The sequence below is a fragment of the Geotrypetes seraphini genome, chromosome 3 (assembly GCF_902459505.1).
Source record: "Geotrypetes seraphini chromosome 3, aGeoSer1.1, whole genome shotgun sequence".
NCBI classification, from domain to species: Eukaryota; Metazoa; Chordata; class Amphibia; order Gymnophiona; family Dermophiidae; genus Geotrypetes; species Geotrypetes seraphini.
The window spans coordinates 245,843,112-245,861,058 of NC_047086.1; the positions used below are offsets into that span (position 1 = coordinate 245,843,112).

Sequence of the window (17,947 nt, forward strand, 5' to 3'; positions counted from 1 at the left end):
GGAGAGGAAGGCTGATAGGCCCGGTAGATCGGGACGGCAACACAAGTCTATCACGGAGCCTGGGATGGGCTCTGCGATCGACTCACGTTGCCTTCCTGAACTACCGGTTGATTGCGATCAACGTGTTGGGCATCCCTGACTTAGAGCCATAGCGCACGAGAGAGACTCCCACGGAGATGAAAACAGCCTACCTAAATTCTGGCGATGCAGGCATGCAGCTTACAAGTCCGGCGTCGCGGCGGGAAATAGCCATGCTGAGCAGTGAGCTCAGCACGTACACAGATGAAAGTCTTGCTTGCTGATTGGTCCACCGCGACGCCGGACTTGTAAGCTGCATGCCTGCATCGCCAGAATTTAGGTAGGCTGTTTTCATCCCCGTGGGAGTCCCGTGGGCCAGGGGGCGTCCCCGTGGGAGTCCCGTGGGCCAGGGGGCATCCCCGTGGGAGTCCCGTGGGCCGGGGGGGGAACCCGCGGGATCCCCGCGATCCCCTTCCCGTGCAGACCTCTACTCCGTGGCCCCCTTCTGTTTCCAACCCCCCTCTAACGCGGCTTCGTAAAAGGAGCCCTTAGTTCTTCAGTTTCCTTTACTTACAAAATTAAAAACATAACTTAAGATGTGCTATGCTGAGACAGATTAAAGTCAAACCAAAACCAACATTTTTTATGTGACAGTGGTCACTCTGAATCATTTGGAAGAACCTAACAGAATATAATAGTGGTTAATTTCATTGAATATTCTCTAGTCCTAGTATTATTTGATAGAACAAATAAGCATTCCCTATTAATTTGCTCTACACCTCTCAATTTCCGTTAACCTTTATAATACTACCATTCAGTATTATATTTTGAAGAGAGTAATATGCTAAGGGGCTCATAATCGAAAGAGAAAAACGTCCAAAAACTGGCCTAAGTCGGCACTTGGACGAACATTTCTCAAAAATGTCCAAGCGCCAATAATAAAATTGGGTTTTGGACGTATTTCTAAACGGCCTAGGCCTTCATAGTGCCACTCAACGTCCAAAGCTAAACAGGGCATTTTGGGAGGCATGTCGAGGGCAGGAGTTGGGCAGGACGTGGGGCGGCTTAGACATAGTGGTACAGCATGTATAACCAAAAGTTTAACAACAGAGCCTAGACGGAACTTGGACGTTGGGACTTAGACCATGTAAAACATGGTCTAAGTCACAAAAATCCACCTAAACTCACCAGATAAGCACTGAAAACACATAACACAGACCCCACACACTACCCCAGTGATCACCCTCCACCCCACCCCCATAAAATTTTATTCACAACTTTAAATTTCAGCCTCCAGACCATCATCACCTGGCCGCCTGGCATAGGAAAGCCTAGTCGTCCAGCCCAGAAGCAGCTCAAGTCATCTTGGGGGTGGGTTAGGGACCCTTGGAGAGGAGGACCCATGCTCATAAGTCCCTGTAATCACTGCATTGATACTTAAACATGTGCACTCCCCTATACACCCCTAAACCCTTTTTTACTGGCATATAAGTGGCTCCTGCAGCCATAAGGGCTATTGGGATGGTAGATAAGTGGGTCTAGGGGATTCTGGAGGTGGTTTGGGGGGTTCACCATCACCTATAAGGGAGCTGTACTGAGGAGAAGCCATGGCACCGTTTTTGTGAAGTTCATAGCAGTGCCCTGTAAGGTACCTCACTATTTAGGTGGCATGTCTGGATGTGCAGTCCATCACTTTGCAGACCCCTCCCACGTCCAACAGGGCTTGTTCTAGGCGTTTTGGACTTGGACAGAAAGTTGGACGATTTAGCGGCTTTGACGATCAGATTGGTAGGACGTATAATTAGACGATTTTCGAAAGTAAAAAAAAGTTAGACGTATCTTTCGAAAATGTGTCTTAGGCTCTTTTTAACTTTGGATGATTTGCGAGATGGACGTAAACAGACTTAGACATCCCTTTCGATTATGCCCCTCTAAGCCTTCTCTCTAGGAGCCAGTCTCCAAATAGGTTAGTTTTGCATATTCTTTCAGGGTAATGAGCCACATTATGTGGAATATAGTTCCAGTCATTCATATTTGTGGCAACGCTCACTTGCACTGTACCAGAGAGTACTTCCTTCTGGAGTTCATAAAGTGTAATCTATGTGCTAGAAAACTCCTTTCAATCAAGGCTGGGCACCGAAAACAATGGGGAATTGTCTTGTATCATTCTGTCATGTTTCTTGGTCTCTGCCTGCGTTGTTTTCCCCACCCCCACCCCACACACATAATTCACTGAAATACTTGACACTGAAGTTTCTATTATAATACGATTCAGTTCTTCTGCTTTTCTCCTTCACCACTATGTCTGGTTGTCTTGTGTCCAAGCTTTGGACAAAACGGGAATATTCCAGGTGATCCTAACCTTTTCATTCTCCATAATTCTCTTGTAGTCATCATCCCAGTGTTTTTTTGGTACAGCAATATTATAATGTTTACAAAGTTTCTAATGGATGAGATCTCCACCTTATTGTGCCTTTCTATAAAGAAATGTTCTATCATCAGAACTTTGAAGCCAGCTACAATATGAGCAACCGTTTATAGGTCTCCTTATAGAATCTATACATCTGTCTTACCAGCTTTTCTAGGATTACTGTGAACCAACTCAACCATCTAAAGAGCAGTAACCAGTTAAGCCTTTTCTTCAAAGGGAGTTCCATCCCTTATCTTTTTTTTTAAACGTTATCCCCTATCATTTTATTACCCTTTCTGCCACTTTTTTCCAGTGTTGCTACAGTATATCTTATTGAGATATGGCACTATGACTACATACAATACTCAAGGCCCAGGTCAATAAAGAAGCATTATGATAGTCCCCATTTTGCATTACATTCATTTCTGAATAATTCCCAACTACAGTATTTTCTTTTTTTTTGAGTCACTGCAGCATGGCAAGCTAATGATTTCAATAATGTGTTTTCCACAGGATCCTTTTTAAAATTAACATGTTCTTTCCTTAGGAACATCATTTTTCATTTCTCCACTTTAAATATTGTCTATCATCTGGATGCCCACTCTTCCAGTCTTCAAGATCCTCCTGCAATTGCTCACGTTCTGGTGGGGTTTTAATTCTTGCCCTTTGCAAATTTGATCTTACTTATTCTTTCCTTTCCTAGATAATTTAAACACATACACACAGTATATATATCATTATGTTAAACTGGATCAGACCTCTCTCTACTGGAAAAACTGAACGTGTAGTCCCACTTTGTTTGCTAATATTATCTGCTCACAACAGGATATACATTTCTCTTCCATGACTTGACAGGGAAAATGTTCCTTTGTTAAATATACAATGGCTGTTCCACATGCCCATTAATCCCATTTTTAAGGAAGGCTTCTATCATTTTGCAAGGGCACCGAAGACAGACTCACTAGCTCAAAGTTTCCTGAATCACCCCAAAGTCTTCTTGATGTTACATTAGCCATCCTCCAGTCCTCAAATACAGAGGCTAATTTTAATAAGACTCAGATTACTACTCTGATTTGTTGCACTTTAGTTTGTGTGACCATGTTCATTGCTGGGTTTATGCTAGGCTACAGATTCACTCCTTCACATAAGAACATAAGCAGTGCCTCTGCTGGGTCAGACCAGAGGTCCATCATGCCCAGCAGCCCTTTCATGCGGCGGTCCATCAGGTCCAGGACCTGCATATTAATCTTCTATCTATACCCTTCAATCCCCTTTTCCTTCAGGAAAACATCTAATTCTTTCTTGAAACCCAATACCGTACTCTGTCCTATCACACCCTGTGGAAGCGCATTCCAGGTGTCCACCACCCTCTGGGTGAAGAAGAACTTCCTAGCATTAGCTCTGAATCTGTCCCCTTTTAATTTATCCAAATGCCCTTTTGTTCTTGCAGTCTTCGAAGGTTTGAAGAATCTGTCCCTCTCCACTTTCTCTATGCCCTTCATGATCTTGTAAGTCTCTATCATGTCCCCTCTAAGCCTTCGTTTTTCCAGGGAATAGAGCCCCAGTTTCTCCAATCTTTCAGCACAGGAAAGGTTTTCCATACCTTTTATCAATCTTGTCGCTCTTTTCTGAACCCTCTCAAGTATTGCCATGCCCTTCTTAAGGTACGGCGACCAGTATTGGATGCAGTACTCCAGATGCGGGTGCACCATCGCCCGATACAACGACAAGATAACTTTCTTTGTTCTGGTTGTAATACCTTTCTAGATGATACTTAGCATTCTGTTCGCCTTCTTAGAGGGCGCTGTGCACTGGGCTGACGGTTTCATTGTCTTGTCTACCAGTACCCCTAAGTCCTTTTCTAGGCTACTTTCACCCATTACCAGCCCTCCCATCGTGTAGTTGTACCTCGGGTTTCTGTTTCATATGTGCAAGACTTTACATTTCTCTACATTGAACTTCATCTGCCATCCAACTATACCTACTACCGCTAGGAGAAACCCATGATACCCAGATCATGAAACTCCTAAACTGCCTCTCGGAAATTAAAACCTGGATGTCCATCAACAAATTACAACTAAACTCCTCCAAAACGGAACTCCTTTGGATCTGAAAAGAACACTGCAACCGCGCCCATCCCTCACTATACTTGGATTCAACTACCATAACTGCGAAAGACCAAGCATAAAGCCTAGGAATACTCTATAACTCCAACCTAATGCTTTCCAACCATATCTTTCAGGTGGTATCTTCCTCATTTTACTACCTATGACAACTCTCAAAAATAAGTATCTACTTTTCTGAGCCTGACTTTACCCAACTACTCTTTGCCTTAGTACTCTTCCGCATAGATTACTGCAATGTGCTATTTAACAGTCTCACGGCATAGAAATGTACAACATTTCAAGCATGTACAAAATGTGGCAATCAGACTCCTAAAAAAACTCTGTGCCCGTGACCCTGTCTCCCAGGCTCTACCGTCGGCTCACTGGCTGCCCATAGCCAAGCGTTGTGTCTGCAAGGGCCTAAAGCTAGAGTTCAAATCCTTGCACAATATAGCACCTGGTTACTTGATGACCAATCTCCCTCCATACATGTTGAACAGGTCCCTCCGCTCTAAGGATGAAATACACCTCAAAATGCCCCCTGGTCGTGCCCTTCAACTGCAACTGCCAATGATGTTCCTACTTCCACTTCATACCAAGCCACTGGAATCGACTGCCCCAACTGATCAGATCCTTTGAAGAACTTCTCACCTTTAGGAAAGCAATAAAAACATACATCTTCACCTAACTTCCCTGCCCATGACCGATGGTAGATTCTGGCCGGTAGATCCTGGCATGTGTCGTGTTAGGATAAAAACTTGTATTGAAATATTTTGCACTGTAACTATGGCAAATTGTAACCTGTTAACTGCATATTATGCATGTTTAACCTGTAACCCGTTCTGAGCTCTTTGGGGAAAACGGGATAGAAAACGAAATAAATAAACAAACAAACAAACCTCAATTATGGCATAAGAATAGGAAGATTTCTGATTTATTTTCTTTATAATGAAAAATTAATATGTGCACGCTCAGATTTTAGCAGAGGATATGCAGATGTCTGCAAAGGGCTTAATGAACAGAGCAGTTTTAAATTATGGTTAATGGGATTCATGAAGAGTTTGGGGGTAAAAGGATCATGCTTTCTTGTAGCCCATTTGGGAGGGAGCCTTAGCTCTGGAACAGTATCTAGGTCTACCACAACAGAACTCCAGAAAATATGACTGAATTTGGTTCTGTTGAAGATGTTGATAATCAGACAGAGTAGATCTCTCTCTCTGTTCAAAAGCAGACATACTGTGACTGCCTCAATTTATGAGGCTAATAATGCCATATCATTTTTTCCTCAAGATTGTGTCTTAAATCCTTTTACTAGAAAAGGAATTGGGTATGGCTTCTGGAAGATTCATCGTGTGAACACTGCTGTTTCATCTAGTCTGGCCAGATATTTACATCTACAGCGTTTTTCAGACCATGGATCCCAAGTTAAGTAAAACTTTTTGATTTTTATTTTCCTGTGCACAGTGATGGGTTTCACACCCTTTTGATAATTACATTTCTGTGGTGGAGGAGTTTTTTTCCCGATGATAGGAAATTAAGCAGATTTGAACTTATATCAGTTTGATTGTTTACTGCTAAAGTATATGAAAGTTTGAGGCTTTTTCTCCACCTTTTTGCACGTAATGTTTATCGGGGGTGTTTAGCCCATCCCTAGTAAGTAATATTTTTGTGGATTTTTTTGATTTAAACTTCTCTATCAAGTTTCAAGTTTCAAGTTTATTAGTTTTTTAATATACCGACCATCAACAAATATCTGGCCGGTTAACAATAAAATTTTAAAAAGAGAAAGACAGAAGAAAAATAAAATAATAAATATTTAGAAATAAATAGAGTGAACATCAAAGACATTAACTGGACAGACTTGAAAGTGAGGGTAAAAGGGAATGGAGGGGAAAAGTTACATATTTGAGAAGAAGAGGAGAAAGTGGGAGTAGGATAAAACATATTGGGTAGGGTCACTTTTTTAAAGCAGTTGGTTGCTTAAGAGAGAAAAAGAAAAGAATAAACCAAAAAAAAAGAAAAAGGAGAAGAGAAGATAAGTCTAAACACAAGTGAATGCGTCACGAAATGAAAAAATCTTCAGGCTTATCTTGAATTTATCTAGATGTTATTCATCTCGGAGTTGCTGTGGCAGAGCGTTCCACAGCGTTGGGGCGGATACAGCAAAGTTTATTTTCCGGGTGTAATAGAAGTCTTTTATGGAAGGAATTAGCAGAAGTTTTTGATCTGTTGACCTTAGAGTACGTGAAGAATATTGAGGAATGAGAAGCTTATCAAGATATGAAGGCTGGTGGGAGAGTTTTATTTTGAAGGTCAGCAGGATGATTTTGTAAGTGATACAATGAGAGATAGGGAGCCAATGTGCCTCTTTCAGAAGCGGAGTAACATGATCATATTTGCCTGTTTTATAAATGAGTTTTATTGCTGTATTTTGTAATAATTGTAGGCGCCGGATTTCTTTTTGGGGGAGACCGTTGAGAATGGAGTTGCAGTAATCTAAGTGGGAAATGACTAAAGAATGAACCAGAATATCATATCTCCTCTCTCCCGTCTTTCCACCAAAGTATATAGATTGAGATCTTTAAGTCTGTCTCCATACTCCTTATGATGAAGACCACATACCATTTTAGTAGTCTTCCTCTGGATTGACTCCATCCTTTTTATATCTTTTTGAAGGTGCGGCCTTCAGAATTGTATACAATTCTAAATGAGGTCTCACCAAAGTCTTATACAGGGGCATCAATACCTCCTTTTTCCTACTAGCCATACCTCACCCTACGCAACCTAGCATCCTTCTAGCTTTTGCCATCACCTTTTCAACCTGTTTGGCCACCTTAAGATCATCACATACTATCACACCCAAGTCCCGCTCTTCTGTCATGCACATAAGCTCTTCACTCTCTAATCTGTACCATTCCCTTGGGTTTTTGCATCCCAAATGCATGACCTTGCATTTCTTAGCATTAAATTTTGGCTGCCAAATTTCAGACCATTCTTCAAGCTTCGCCAGGTCTTTCTTCATGTTATTCACACCATCCGGCTTGTCTACTCTATTTCAAGTTTTGGTATCATCTGCAAAGAGGCAAATCTTACCCGACAACCCTTCAGCAATATCGTTTATAAAATGTTACAAAGAACAGGCCCAAGAACAGAACCTTGAGGCACACCACTGCTAACATCCCTTTCCTCAAAGCAATCTCCATTGATTACTACCCTCCGTCATCTTCCACTCAACCAGTTCTTGACCCAGCCCGCCCACTTTGGGACCCATCCCAAGGGCACTCAGTTTATTTGTTAGACATCTGTGTGGAACACTGTCAAAGGCTTTGCTAAAATCTAATTACACCACATCTAGCGCACATCCTCTATCCAATTCTCTGGTCACCCAGTCAAAGAAATTGATCAGATTTGGCTGACAAGACCTACCACAAGTAAATCCATGTTGCCTCCGGTCCTGTAATCCACAGGATTCCAGAAACTTCACAATTCTCTGTTTTAAAAGTGTTTCCATTAATTTGCTTACTACAGAAGTCAGACTTACCGGCCTGTAATTCCTTACTTCTTCCTTACTTCCATTTCTGTGGAGAGGGACCACATCCGCCCTTCGCCAGTCCTCCGGTACCACTCCTGACTCTACAGACTTGTTGAAAAGGTCAGTCAGCGGAGCTACCAGAACTTCCCTAAGTTCCCTCAGCACCCTAGAATGTACACCATCTGGCTCCATTGCTTTGTCTACCTTTATTTTAGCTAGCTCCTCACGAACACAACCCTCTGAAAATTGATCAGGGTCTATTACTCTGCGGTTCCGCTCCCAGCTCTTCAGCCATGAACACAGAATAGAAATATCTGTTAAGCAATTCAGCCTTCTACATATTCCTCCCCTTGAGTCTCACAATGCCATTTTTGCACTTCTTCCTATCATTAATATATCTAAAAAAATGTCTTGTCTCCCCGTTTTACCGTGTCAGTTAGTTTTTCTTCCATTTGCATCTTTGCTTTCCTGACTACAAGACCAGAATCTCTTAACTTTTCCAGATATTTTTGCCTGTCTTCCTCTTTCTGCGATCTTTTGTAGTTTATGAAAGCTAACCTCTTATTCCTTACCTTCTTAGCTACTATTTTTGAGAACCAAAGCCGCTTTCTTTTCCTCACTTGCCTCACAAAAAGGTTTGTCGCCCTTACAATTGCTCCTTTCAGTTTTGCCCACTGCATTTCCACTCCTTCCAGACGTTCCCATCCAGACAATAATTCCTTGACATAAACCCCCATCTGAACAAAGTTAGTTTTTTAAAAGTCTAGAACCTTTGCTTTTGAATGGGCCCTCTCTATACCCATCTCAATATTAAACTGTACCATGCAGTGATCACTAGATGCCAGATGATCACCCACTGTTACATCAGAAACACTTTCCCCGTTTGTAAGCACTAAGTCCAGTATGACACCATCCCATGTGGGTTCCATTACCAACTGCTGGAACAGTTCTCCTTGTAGAGAATCTATAATCTCCCTACTTCTAGAAGACCCCACAATAGAAATGCCCCAATCAACATCTGGCATATTAAAATCACCTATTAGCAAGACTTTCCCTTTTTTTAAGATATATTCTGAATGTCTACTCTTAAATCTCTATCTACTCCACAAGACCGCTTCCACTAAAAATATTCTCTGCTTATGAATAGAGAAAATAATTCAGTGTTAAAATCTTTCTTTAGAGAATGAGCAGCTATTTTCATTTCTTATATGGTGAATTCCTGGATATTTCCTGAAGGATTCAGGAAATTAGTAGGAAGATTTTTCAACTACAGCCTAGTGCTTTGGCCTTAATTATGTCCTTCTTTTTGAAGTATCCTAGGAGATAAATGTATGCATTATAGTATAGAAGGACATAGCTCCTGATAGGGAAACTAAGAGAATAGTAGTGAAAAGACAAAACAAAGTTGTCTGTCCCTTTAAGAGGGAATACAGAAATTCTGAGAAAACAGCCTATAAGAAATGGGGAAGGGGGAAGTCATTAAGATGTAAGTAGCAGAATCTAGTCTACCTCTGGGAGAAAGGCCTGATTTAAAGGGAAGAGGAGAATTAAAACCAGATCTCCATGGCAAATAGGGCTATTCTTTAGAGCCTTTGAGAAGAGATTCTAGAATAGCAATGGGAGTCAGACACAGGTTTCTCTCAGCCCTGTAAATAAGGATGCCTTCTTTATGAAAGTCATAGAAAAACAACTGACTGCCTTTAGAAAGGAAAAGGTTACTTGGGAACTATTTTTCAGCTTCCGTTAAATGTTGGGTTTTTTTTTCCATACTGTGAACTGTGCATATAGGCAGTGAAGGAGGAGAAGAGATAGCAAAGAAAGCAGCATCTGCTGTAAATTTGTGGGTTATTACACAGAGTGGCTGGCCTGAGATTATTAAAGGTCCCACCAAGCAAGTAGCCTCAATACTCCACTGTATAAAGGAGAAACTACAAAGCAAAACACTAGCAAACCAAAGCCAGCAGAGTGGAGTTGATTAACTGGAAAAACAAGATTTATTGAGAACATAAAATAGAATCCATAAATCAACAACAATAAAAGCAACAACAGCTGGCAATGGTGACAAAAATTTTCAAGTTTATACTAGTCTGTGAAAGGAAATAGTCATCTACTAGTGCTTAAGCCCTTTACATTAATGGATGCTAGAATATATGTCTGTCTGTTTGTCTTTCTTTCTTTGTGTCTCTCTCCCTGCCCCCGTCTCTTTCTTCCTTTCTTTCTGTCTCTCTCCCTCCCGCTGTCTATCTTTCTTTCTTTCTATCTCTCTCTCCCTCCCGCTGTCTGTCGGTCTTTATGACTGTCTCTCTCCCTGTCCACCTGTCTGTCTTTCTTTCTTTCTGCCTGTCTCTCTCCCTGGCCCCCTGTCTGTCTGTCTTTCTTTCTTTCTGTCTCTCTCCCTGCCTGCTCTCTGTCTTTCTTTCTGTCTCTCTCCCTGGCCCCCTGTCTGTCTTTCTCCCTGCCCACTGTCTGTCTTTCTTTCTGTGTCTCTCTCTCCCTGGCTCCCTGCCTTTCTTTCTGCATCCCTCTCCCTACTCCCTTGTCTGTCTTTCTTTCTGTCTGTCTCTCTCTCTCTGCCCGCTGTCTTTCTTTCTGCCTGTCTCTCTCCCTGGCCCGCTGTCTGTCTGTCTTTCTGTCTGTCTCTCTCCCTGGCCTCCTGTCAGTCTTTCTTTCTTTCTGTCTCTCTCCCTGGCACCCTCTCTGTCTTTCTTTCTATCTGTCTCTCTCCCTGGCCACCTGCCCCCTTGTCTTTCTTTCTGTCTGTCCCTCTCCCTGGCCCCCTGTCTGTCTTTCTTTCTTTCTGTGTCTCTTTCCCTGCCTGCTTTCTGTGTATCTGTCTTTTGTTCTCATGCGCTGAGATGCTTCAGCTCCAGCCCCCCTCTCCTACCTACCCTTAAATCACTCTTTTTGCCTCCTCTCTAGCCTGAACAACCTCCAACCATAGTCCGGATGCTGAACGTTGGTATGCCCACTTCCGTTATTTTTGTGCTCTCCTTGGTCCTGTTAGACGGAGTGAGGGCGGGAGTCACCACCGCAGTCACAGCCTCCATGCATCCGTGCTTAAGATGCCTCCGCATGCGCAGTAGAAGGAGCCAGCGTCGCTGAAGGAGGGTGATGGGGAAACCGCCGCTGGCTCCTTCTGTGCATGTGTGGCACAGAAGCACGGATCACATACAAAGGGATCACGAAGATTGAAGTGTGCATGCGCTACTTGGTTCCCATTTATTATACTATTTGCCAGCTGATTTACCATATTGCATCTGTGGAATCTTTGTCTACTAAAATTGTATATGACAAGGTGGAACTGTTTGTACAGAGATGACTATTTCCTTTCACAGACTGGTATAAACTTGGAACTTTTTGTCACCACTGCCAGTTATTATTGCTTTTATTGTTGTTATTCATTTATGGATTCTATTTTATGTCATCAATAAACCTTGGTTTTCCTCTATCCTCCAAATAATAATCAGCCTAGGGGAAAAAGAAACAAAACAAAGACATGGAAATCCATTATACAAGTAAGATGTTGTTTACCTCATCATAGGTGTATCTGTAGTCCGCTTTCTTTGATTTCAGGTCCCATAGTACTACAGTCCCAGACTCGAAGCCAACCAAAAGCTACAACAATGAAGAACAAAGTTCTAAAATTATTCTTAGTGTATGCAACACTGAAAGAAGTCCTACTCACTTTTTATTTCACTATTTGCAAACACACACTGGAATACTTTATGATATAAGCCAGAATACCTACTCAAGCCAAGTGTTGGCAAAAAAGAGAGAAACTTGCTGTTTTAAAATCACATTTCAATACTATTTTTCCTTTTTTTAATTATTATTGGACTTTCAAGAGGTAAAAGAGAAAAATATAACATATCTTATAAACATCTAGTTACAAAACATTACTTGTAATCAATGTAGAATCAAAACTTCTAAAATATAAATTCCTTAGTATTAAAATGCATTTGACTAATAAGGAAATGAGGAAGCTAAAAGATAACTGTGCTATAGAAGCAATAAATTGGTGTGGACACATTCATTGCCAACAAAATACAGATGACTGATATCTGCTCAATTTAGGAATCAATGAATTATAACAAAAATTCCAAAACCACAATTTTGAGCTCTACTTGAGGGAGGTAGATGGAATATTATGTGTGGCAGAAGATCAAATCAGTCAATTTAACTGGTTCAAAATCACTTATGATGTCCTACTATAATACACAGATGATAGATAGCTGCACCTGAAAGCTCTTTAGAAATTTCAAAAAGTGGAAATGCATCCAATAACTATAAAAGACAGGCATGGAGGAATTTGATTTATGAGATTAGTAGACAGGAATGTGAAATACAAACTAAGATGTATTTCGTTTTAAATACAGTATTTATAAAAACATAAGACTCTTTGTCAGACAAAATACCTATATGAATTTCTCAGAGGAATAAATATAATTGAAAAACACTGAGAGGAAATACATGATATCCAGAATTTACAATGAAACTAGATTTAGATAAAGTATCACTGATTCGTCAGGCACAGAGAGTCTTGTGTTCAATCAAAAATATTTTTTAAATAAAATAAAACATAAAAATCTTATAAATCAAACAAAAGGATCCATCAACAAATTTTTTATCGCTGCAAGGAATTTGATTATAATAATGTTCATGCACCTTGCAAAGATCATCTGACACTAGTAAATACAGTGGCAATAGAAAACTTAATGGGTGAAAAATGTTGGGAAAAAGGAAAAGAAACAAAGGCTGGGATAAAGAGGGTAACGCCTACCTATACATATTAAAATAAATAAAAAATAATCTTACATGAAAAGATATATTTAAAACACAGAATTTAAGAATTATATGATATGAAAGTACTTGAATGTTTTTTCTATGTGCTATGATGTTTTTATGATTATATCTTACATTACATTAGTGACTTCTATTCTGCCAATACCTTGCAGTTCTAGGCGGATTACAAAAGAAGATAACTGGACATTTCTAGGAAAATTACAGATCAGGGTGCTAATTACATGGTTGAGACTTAGCTAAGAAATTTACAAGATTGGGAATAGTCAAAGAGATGTATTAGTTTTTCTTGATACATTTTTTGAATAGCAGGGTTTTAATTTCCTTTCGGAATGTTTTGTAGTCATCGTCATTGTCAGCATGTTGGAGATGTAGTGATCTAGTTTCGCTGATTGCATTGCTAGTAGGTTGTCGTACATCTTGCGCTGTGTGCCTTTGATTGGGGGGTGGGTTAATGGAGTCTGAGTTCTCCTTGGTCTGGTTAATTTGTTCCGGTTTAGGCGATTGATTAGGTAGGTGGGGGTAGTGCCGTTCATTACTTTGAATAATAGACAGTAAAATTTGAATAGTATTCACACTTGTGTAGGAAGCCAGTGTGAGTCTAGGTATGCGGTAATGATGTGGTCATATTTGCTTAGTGAGTAGATCAGTCTAAGAGTTGTTTTTTTGTACTGTTATAAGAACATAAGAATTGCCGCTGCTGGGTCAGACTAGTGGTCCATCATACCCAGCAGTCCGCTCATGCGGCGGCCCTTAGGTCAAAGACCAGCGCCCTAACTGAGACAAGTCCTACCTGCGCACGTTCTTGTTCAGCAAGAACTTGTCTAATTTTGTCTTGAATCCCTGGAGGGTGTTTTCCCCTATAACAGCCTCCGGAAGAGTGTTCCAGTTCTCTACCACTCTCTGGTTGAAGAAGAACTTCCTTACGCTTGTACGGAATCTATCCTCTTTTAACTTTAGAGAGTGCCCTCTTGTTCTCCCTGCCTTGGAGAGGGTGAACAACCTGTCCTTATCTACTAAGTCTATCCTCTTTAATACCTTGAATGTTTCGATCATGTCCCCTCTCAATCTCCTCTGTTTTGTCATGTTTGCAGGGTATGGCAGGTAGAGGATGTTGCAGTAATTCAAAAGTCCTAGGACTAAGGATTGGACTATGAGACGGTATTGCTACCTGTCAAAGAATTTTCTTATTTGTCGCAGGTTGTGCATGACTGCAAAGGGTTTCTGGATGGTCTTGTTGATTTGTAGTTACATGGTACAGCATCTGTCTATCATCACTCCAAGGAGTTTTAGGGCGGGCTGTATCGGGTTTTTGGTAGCGTTTATTTCTAATTCTGTTATGGTTGGGGTTTTGTCCTTTTCTAGCAATAGAAATTTTGTTTTATCTGAGTTTAGCTTTAGTTTGTGATCTTTCATCCCTTGGGGAATGCTCAAGGGGTTAGACCAGGGGTCTGCAACCTTTAAGACATAAAGAGCCACTTGGACCCGTTTTCGAAAAGAAAAAAAAACTTGGAGCCGCAAAACCATTATAAAACAAATCTAACACTGCATATATTGTTTCTTATCTTAATGCTATATACAGGATCACTAAATTGAAAATAAAATCATTTTTCCTACCTTTGCTATTTGGTGATTTCATGAGTCTCTGGTTGCACTTTCTTCTTCTGACTGTGCATCCAATCTTTCTTCCTTTCTTTCAGCCTCCTGTATGTTTCCTCTCCTCCAGACCTCATTCTCTCCCCCAACTTTTTCTTTCTGTCTCCCTGTTCCCCCTTCTTTCTGTCTCCGTGCCCTCCCCCAAGCCACTCGGTTTGCTGCCACCGCAATCGGGGAACAGCCCCCAAGCCACCGCCGTCCCAAGCTTTCCCTGCAGAAGTGTTGCGCTGACCAGCATTCCGCTCCCTGACGTCAATTCTGACGTAGGAGAGGAAGTTCCGGGCCAACAAGGCATTTCTCCTCATTCCATCCAGCCTGAGCCCCATCTCTCCTTGATCCAGCATTTCCCTTCTGTGTCTGTCACAATTACCATTCCACCTATTTTCCAGCATCACCCTTCTTTGTGTCCATCTCACCTATATCCCTATCTCACCACTTTTTCAGAATCTTCATTTGTCTCTGTCCTTATCTTTACGCCATGTTCACCATTTGCCCTTTCAATGTCTTTATCTCCCCCCCCCCCCCACTTTTTCAGCATTACTTCTATGTCTCTATTTCACCTCCTCTTCATGTCCCCTCTGTATCTCTATCCTTATTCAGTAGGTCCTGCTTACCCTTTCTCTTCTTTGTGTCACTATCTCCATTTTCAGCTTTCCCCCCTTTTCCTTTGTTACTGCACCCTGTAGCTAGAATCTTTCCATCCTCCCTCCACTCCGGCCCAGCCCAGTATGAAATATTTCCTTTTGTTTCCCTCCCCTCTCTCTTTCTCTCTCTCTTCTGCTCCCTCACCCACGAGTCCTGCATCTGGCCCTCTCCCTTCTACCTGCACCTGGCAACACCCCCCTGCTCCGCGGCTCTCTTCAGCAACTCGTCAGCAGCGGTGATCAAGACAAGCTGCCGACATCAAGGCCTTCCCTCTACGAGTCCTGCCTTTGTGGAAAAAGGAAGTTGAAACAAGCGGGACTCGCAGAGGGTAGGCCCCGACGTCAGAAGCTTGTGTCGATCGCTGCTGCTGAGTTGCCGAAGAGAGCCGCGGAGCAGGGGATGTGGCTGGAAGCAGGTAGAAGGGAGAGGGAGATAGGAAGGCTGTAGATCTCCGGAGCATGACACCGACCCCGGCCAGGATGATTTCTTTTTCAGGCACCTTACAAGTCCAGCGTCGCGGCGGGAAATAGCCATGCTGAGCAGTGAGCTCAGCACTACATAGATGAAAGCCTTGCTTGCTGATTGGTCCTGCGGCACGGCGGGGCGGGGCCGCCGGACCAATCAGCAAGCAAGGCTTTCATCTGTGTATGTGCTGAGCTCACTGCTCAGCATGGCTATTTCCCGCCGCGACGCTGGACTTGTAAGGTGCATGCCTGCGTGACACACTACCGGAGCCGCAGCAAAGGTGGAAAAGAGCCGCACGCGGCTCTGGAGCCGCAGGTTGCCGACCCCCGGGTTAGACCATGAGTCTGACTACTTATGATCGTTTAGAGTTGGACAGGATAGAAAGCAGGAAGGATCACTCCTGTCCAGGCTGACTGCTGGACCACCAGGGCTTCAGGTAAGCCCATAGGCGGCCTGCTTTAGGTCTGGATGGGCGATTGGGGGGGGGGAGCACAGACCAGAGGACTTGGATATAAACCGGGACCCCCATTTTGGACCCCAAAATCTCAGTTTATATTTGAGTATATACAGTATTTACTGTACATACAATGGAGGCAGTTCATGCAAATAAAATTAATAATAATAATAACAACAGTTTATATACCGCAATACCGTGACGTTCTATGCGGTTTACAAAAGATTAAGCAAAAGTACAAATTGATTGACTTTAAGAGGGGTGGAAGAAAGAGAATTAATAGGACAGGAAATCCATTGTTGAGGAGAAAGTGATAATAGGACAAGTTAATCGCTATTGAGGGGAAAGAGATGAGTGGATCAGTTGTCTAGATGCTTTAGGAACAGGTGTGTTTTTAGATGTTTCTTAAATTTCTCATAAGTAGTGGGCGAAAGCAATTGTTCTAGGTCTTGTGGGAATCCTGAAAACCTGGCTGGATTGCAGTCCTTGAGGACTGAGGCTGGACATATCTGATCTAAATCTGTGAATGCTTTAATTTTTCACCGCACTAAAGTCCCCTTTTATAAAGCCATGGTAGTGATGCTGCCATAGTAAATGCACCAAAATCCATTCAATTCTTATGGGCTTCAGTGCATTTGTTGTGGCAGCATTACTGCCACAGTTTTGTAAAAAGGCCCCTAAATTGTATAAATAAATAAATAAATCTATAGCAAGGTATCCATCAATGAAAGATTAGGTTCTTACCTTTGCTAATTCTCTTTCTTGTAAATCCACTCTATTCTTGGACATGTGGGTTATGCATCCCATGTCGTGAGACTGCTTGTAGGAAGCCTCATTTACATATTTTTTTCTGACCCTTCCCTCTTATCTCAGGACTGCCCTCTGACTTCCAGTAAGTTCAAAAACAGACAGTCACACCTGTAGAGGACACAGAACAACAAACGGAGGGATACAGGGAAACTCCCCAAGAAACAAGTCAAATCTACTCATAACATTAAACTGTATAGTATAACAATCATAAACAATTGAAACAAGTTTGCAAATATTATAAACCTGAGAAAACAAAAGCATGTTATAGGGAGATGCAGCCTGCACTAACAGAGGAGAATGTCACAGCTAAGGATCCCCAAGGCAAAGTGCACAATATGCTCAGATCGTACTCTTAGAAAGGCTGGTCAATAAAGCATGAGTCTAGCTTACCAGTACTTATTGAGGCAGAAAACTGGCAAATCAGCAATTTCCAGGGCGGGTTCCAGAAATAGAGTGTAGATTTAAAAGAAAGAAGATTAGAAAAGGAAAGAACCTAATCTTTCATTCTTGTACAACCCCACTCTATTTCTGGACAAGTGGGACGTAACAAAGCAGTCCCATAGAATCAGGCTGGGACTGAAGAGCCTGCTGCCACAACGGAAGAATCAAAAGAAGCATCCTGCTTAGCCACCACATCAACTCTGTAAAACTTCATAAAAATGTGTAAGAAGGACCACGTAGCAGCTATGCAAATCTGTTCAGGAGAAACTGCCAATGACTCTGCCCACAAGGAAGAAACGCCTCTAGTATAATGAGCCTTCACAGAAAGAGAGGCTTCTTTCTAGCAGCAATATAGATGGATAAAATAGCCATACAGATCCATCTAGAAATGGTGACTTTTGAAGCCTGCTTGTACTTGCAGGCGAGATCCACTAGCATGAAGAGATGGTCAACACTCTAAACTTGTTCGTGATTTCTAAGTATCGCAACAAAAGTCTGCGCACATCCAGTGACCTCAGCACTCAATCATGCTTGAGCGATTCTGAGGGAGTAAAGGTAGGCAGCCAGATCTCCTGGTTGATGTGGAAACTAGAGACCACATTCAGGAGAAA

General features: G+C 41.9%; 1 protein-coding gene across 11 annotated transcripts in view; it reads right to left on the reverse strand.

The window, feature by feature from the left end:
* The window catches only part of STXBP5 (syntaxin binding protein 5), a 904,657-nt gene that overhangs the window by 469,579 nt on the left and 417,131 nt on the right, over positions 1-17,947 (reverse strand). For all 11 annotated transcript variants that reach the window (XM_033939585.1, XM_033939588.1, XM_033939587.1 and 8 more), the window contains exon 7: positions 11,597-11,680. In XM_033939585.1, the coding sequence (XP_033795476.1) occupies positions 11,597-11,680 (84 nt within the window). The remainder of the gene's footprint in view (positions 1-11,596; positions 11,681-17,947) is intronic.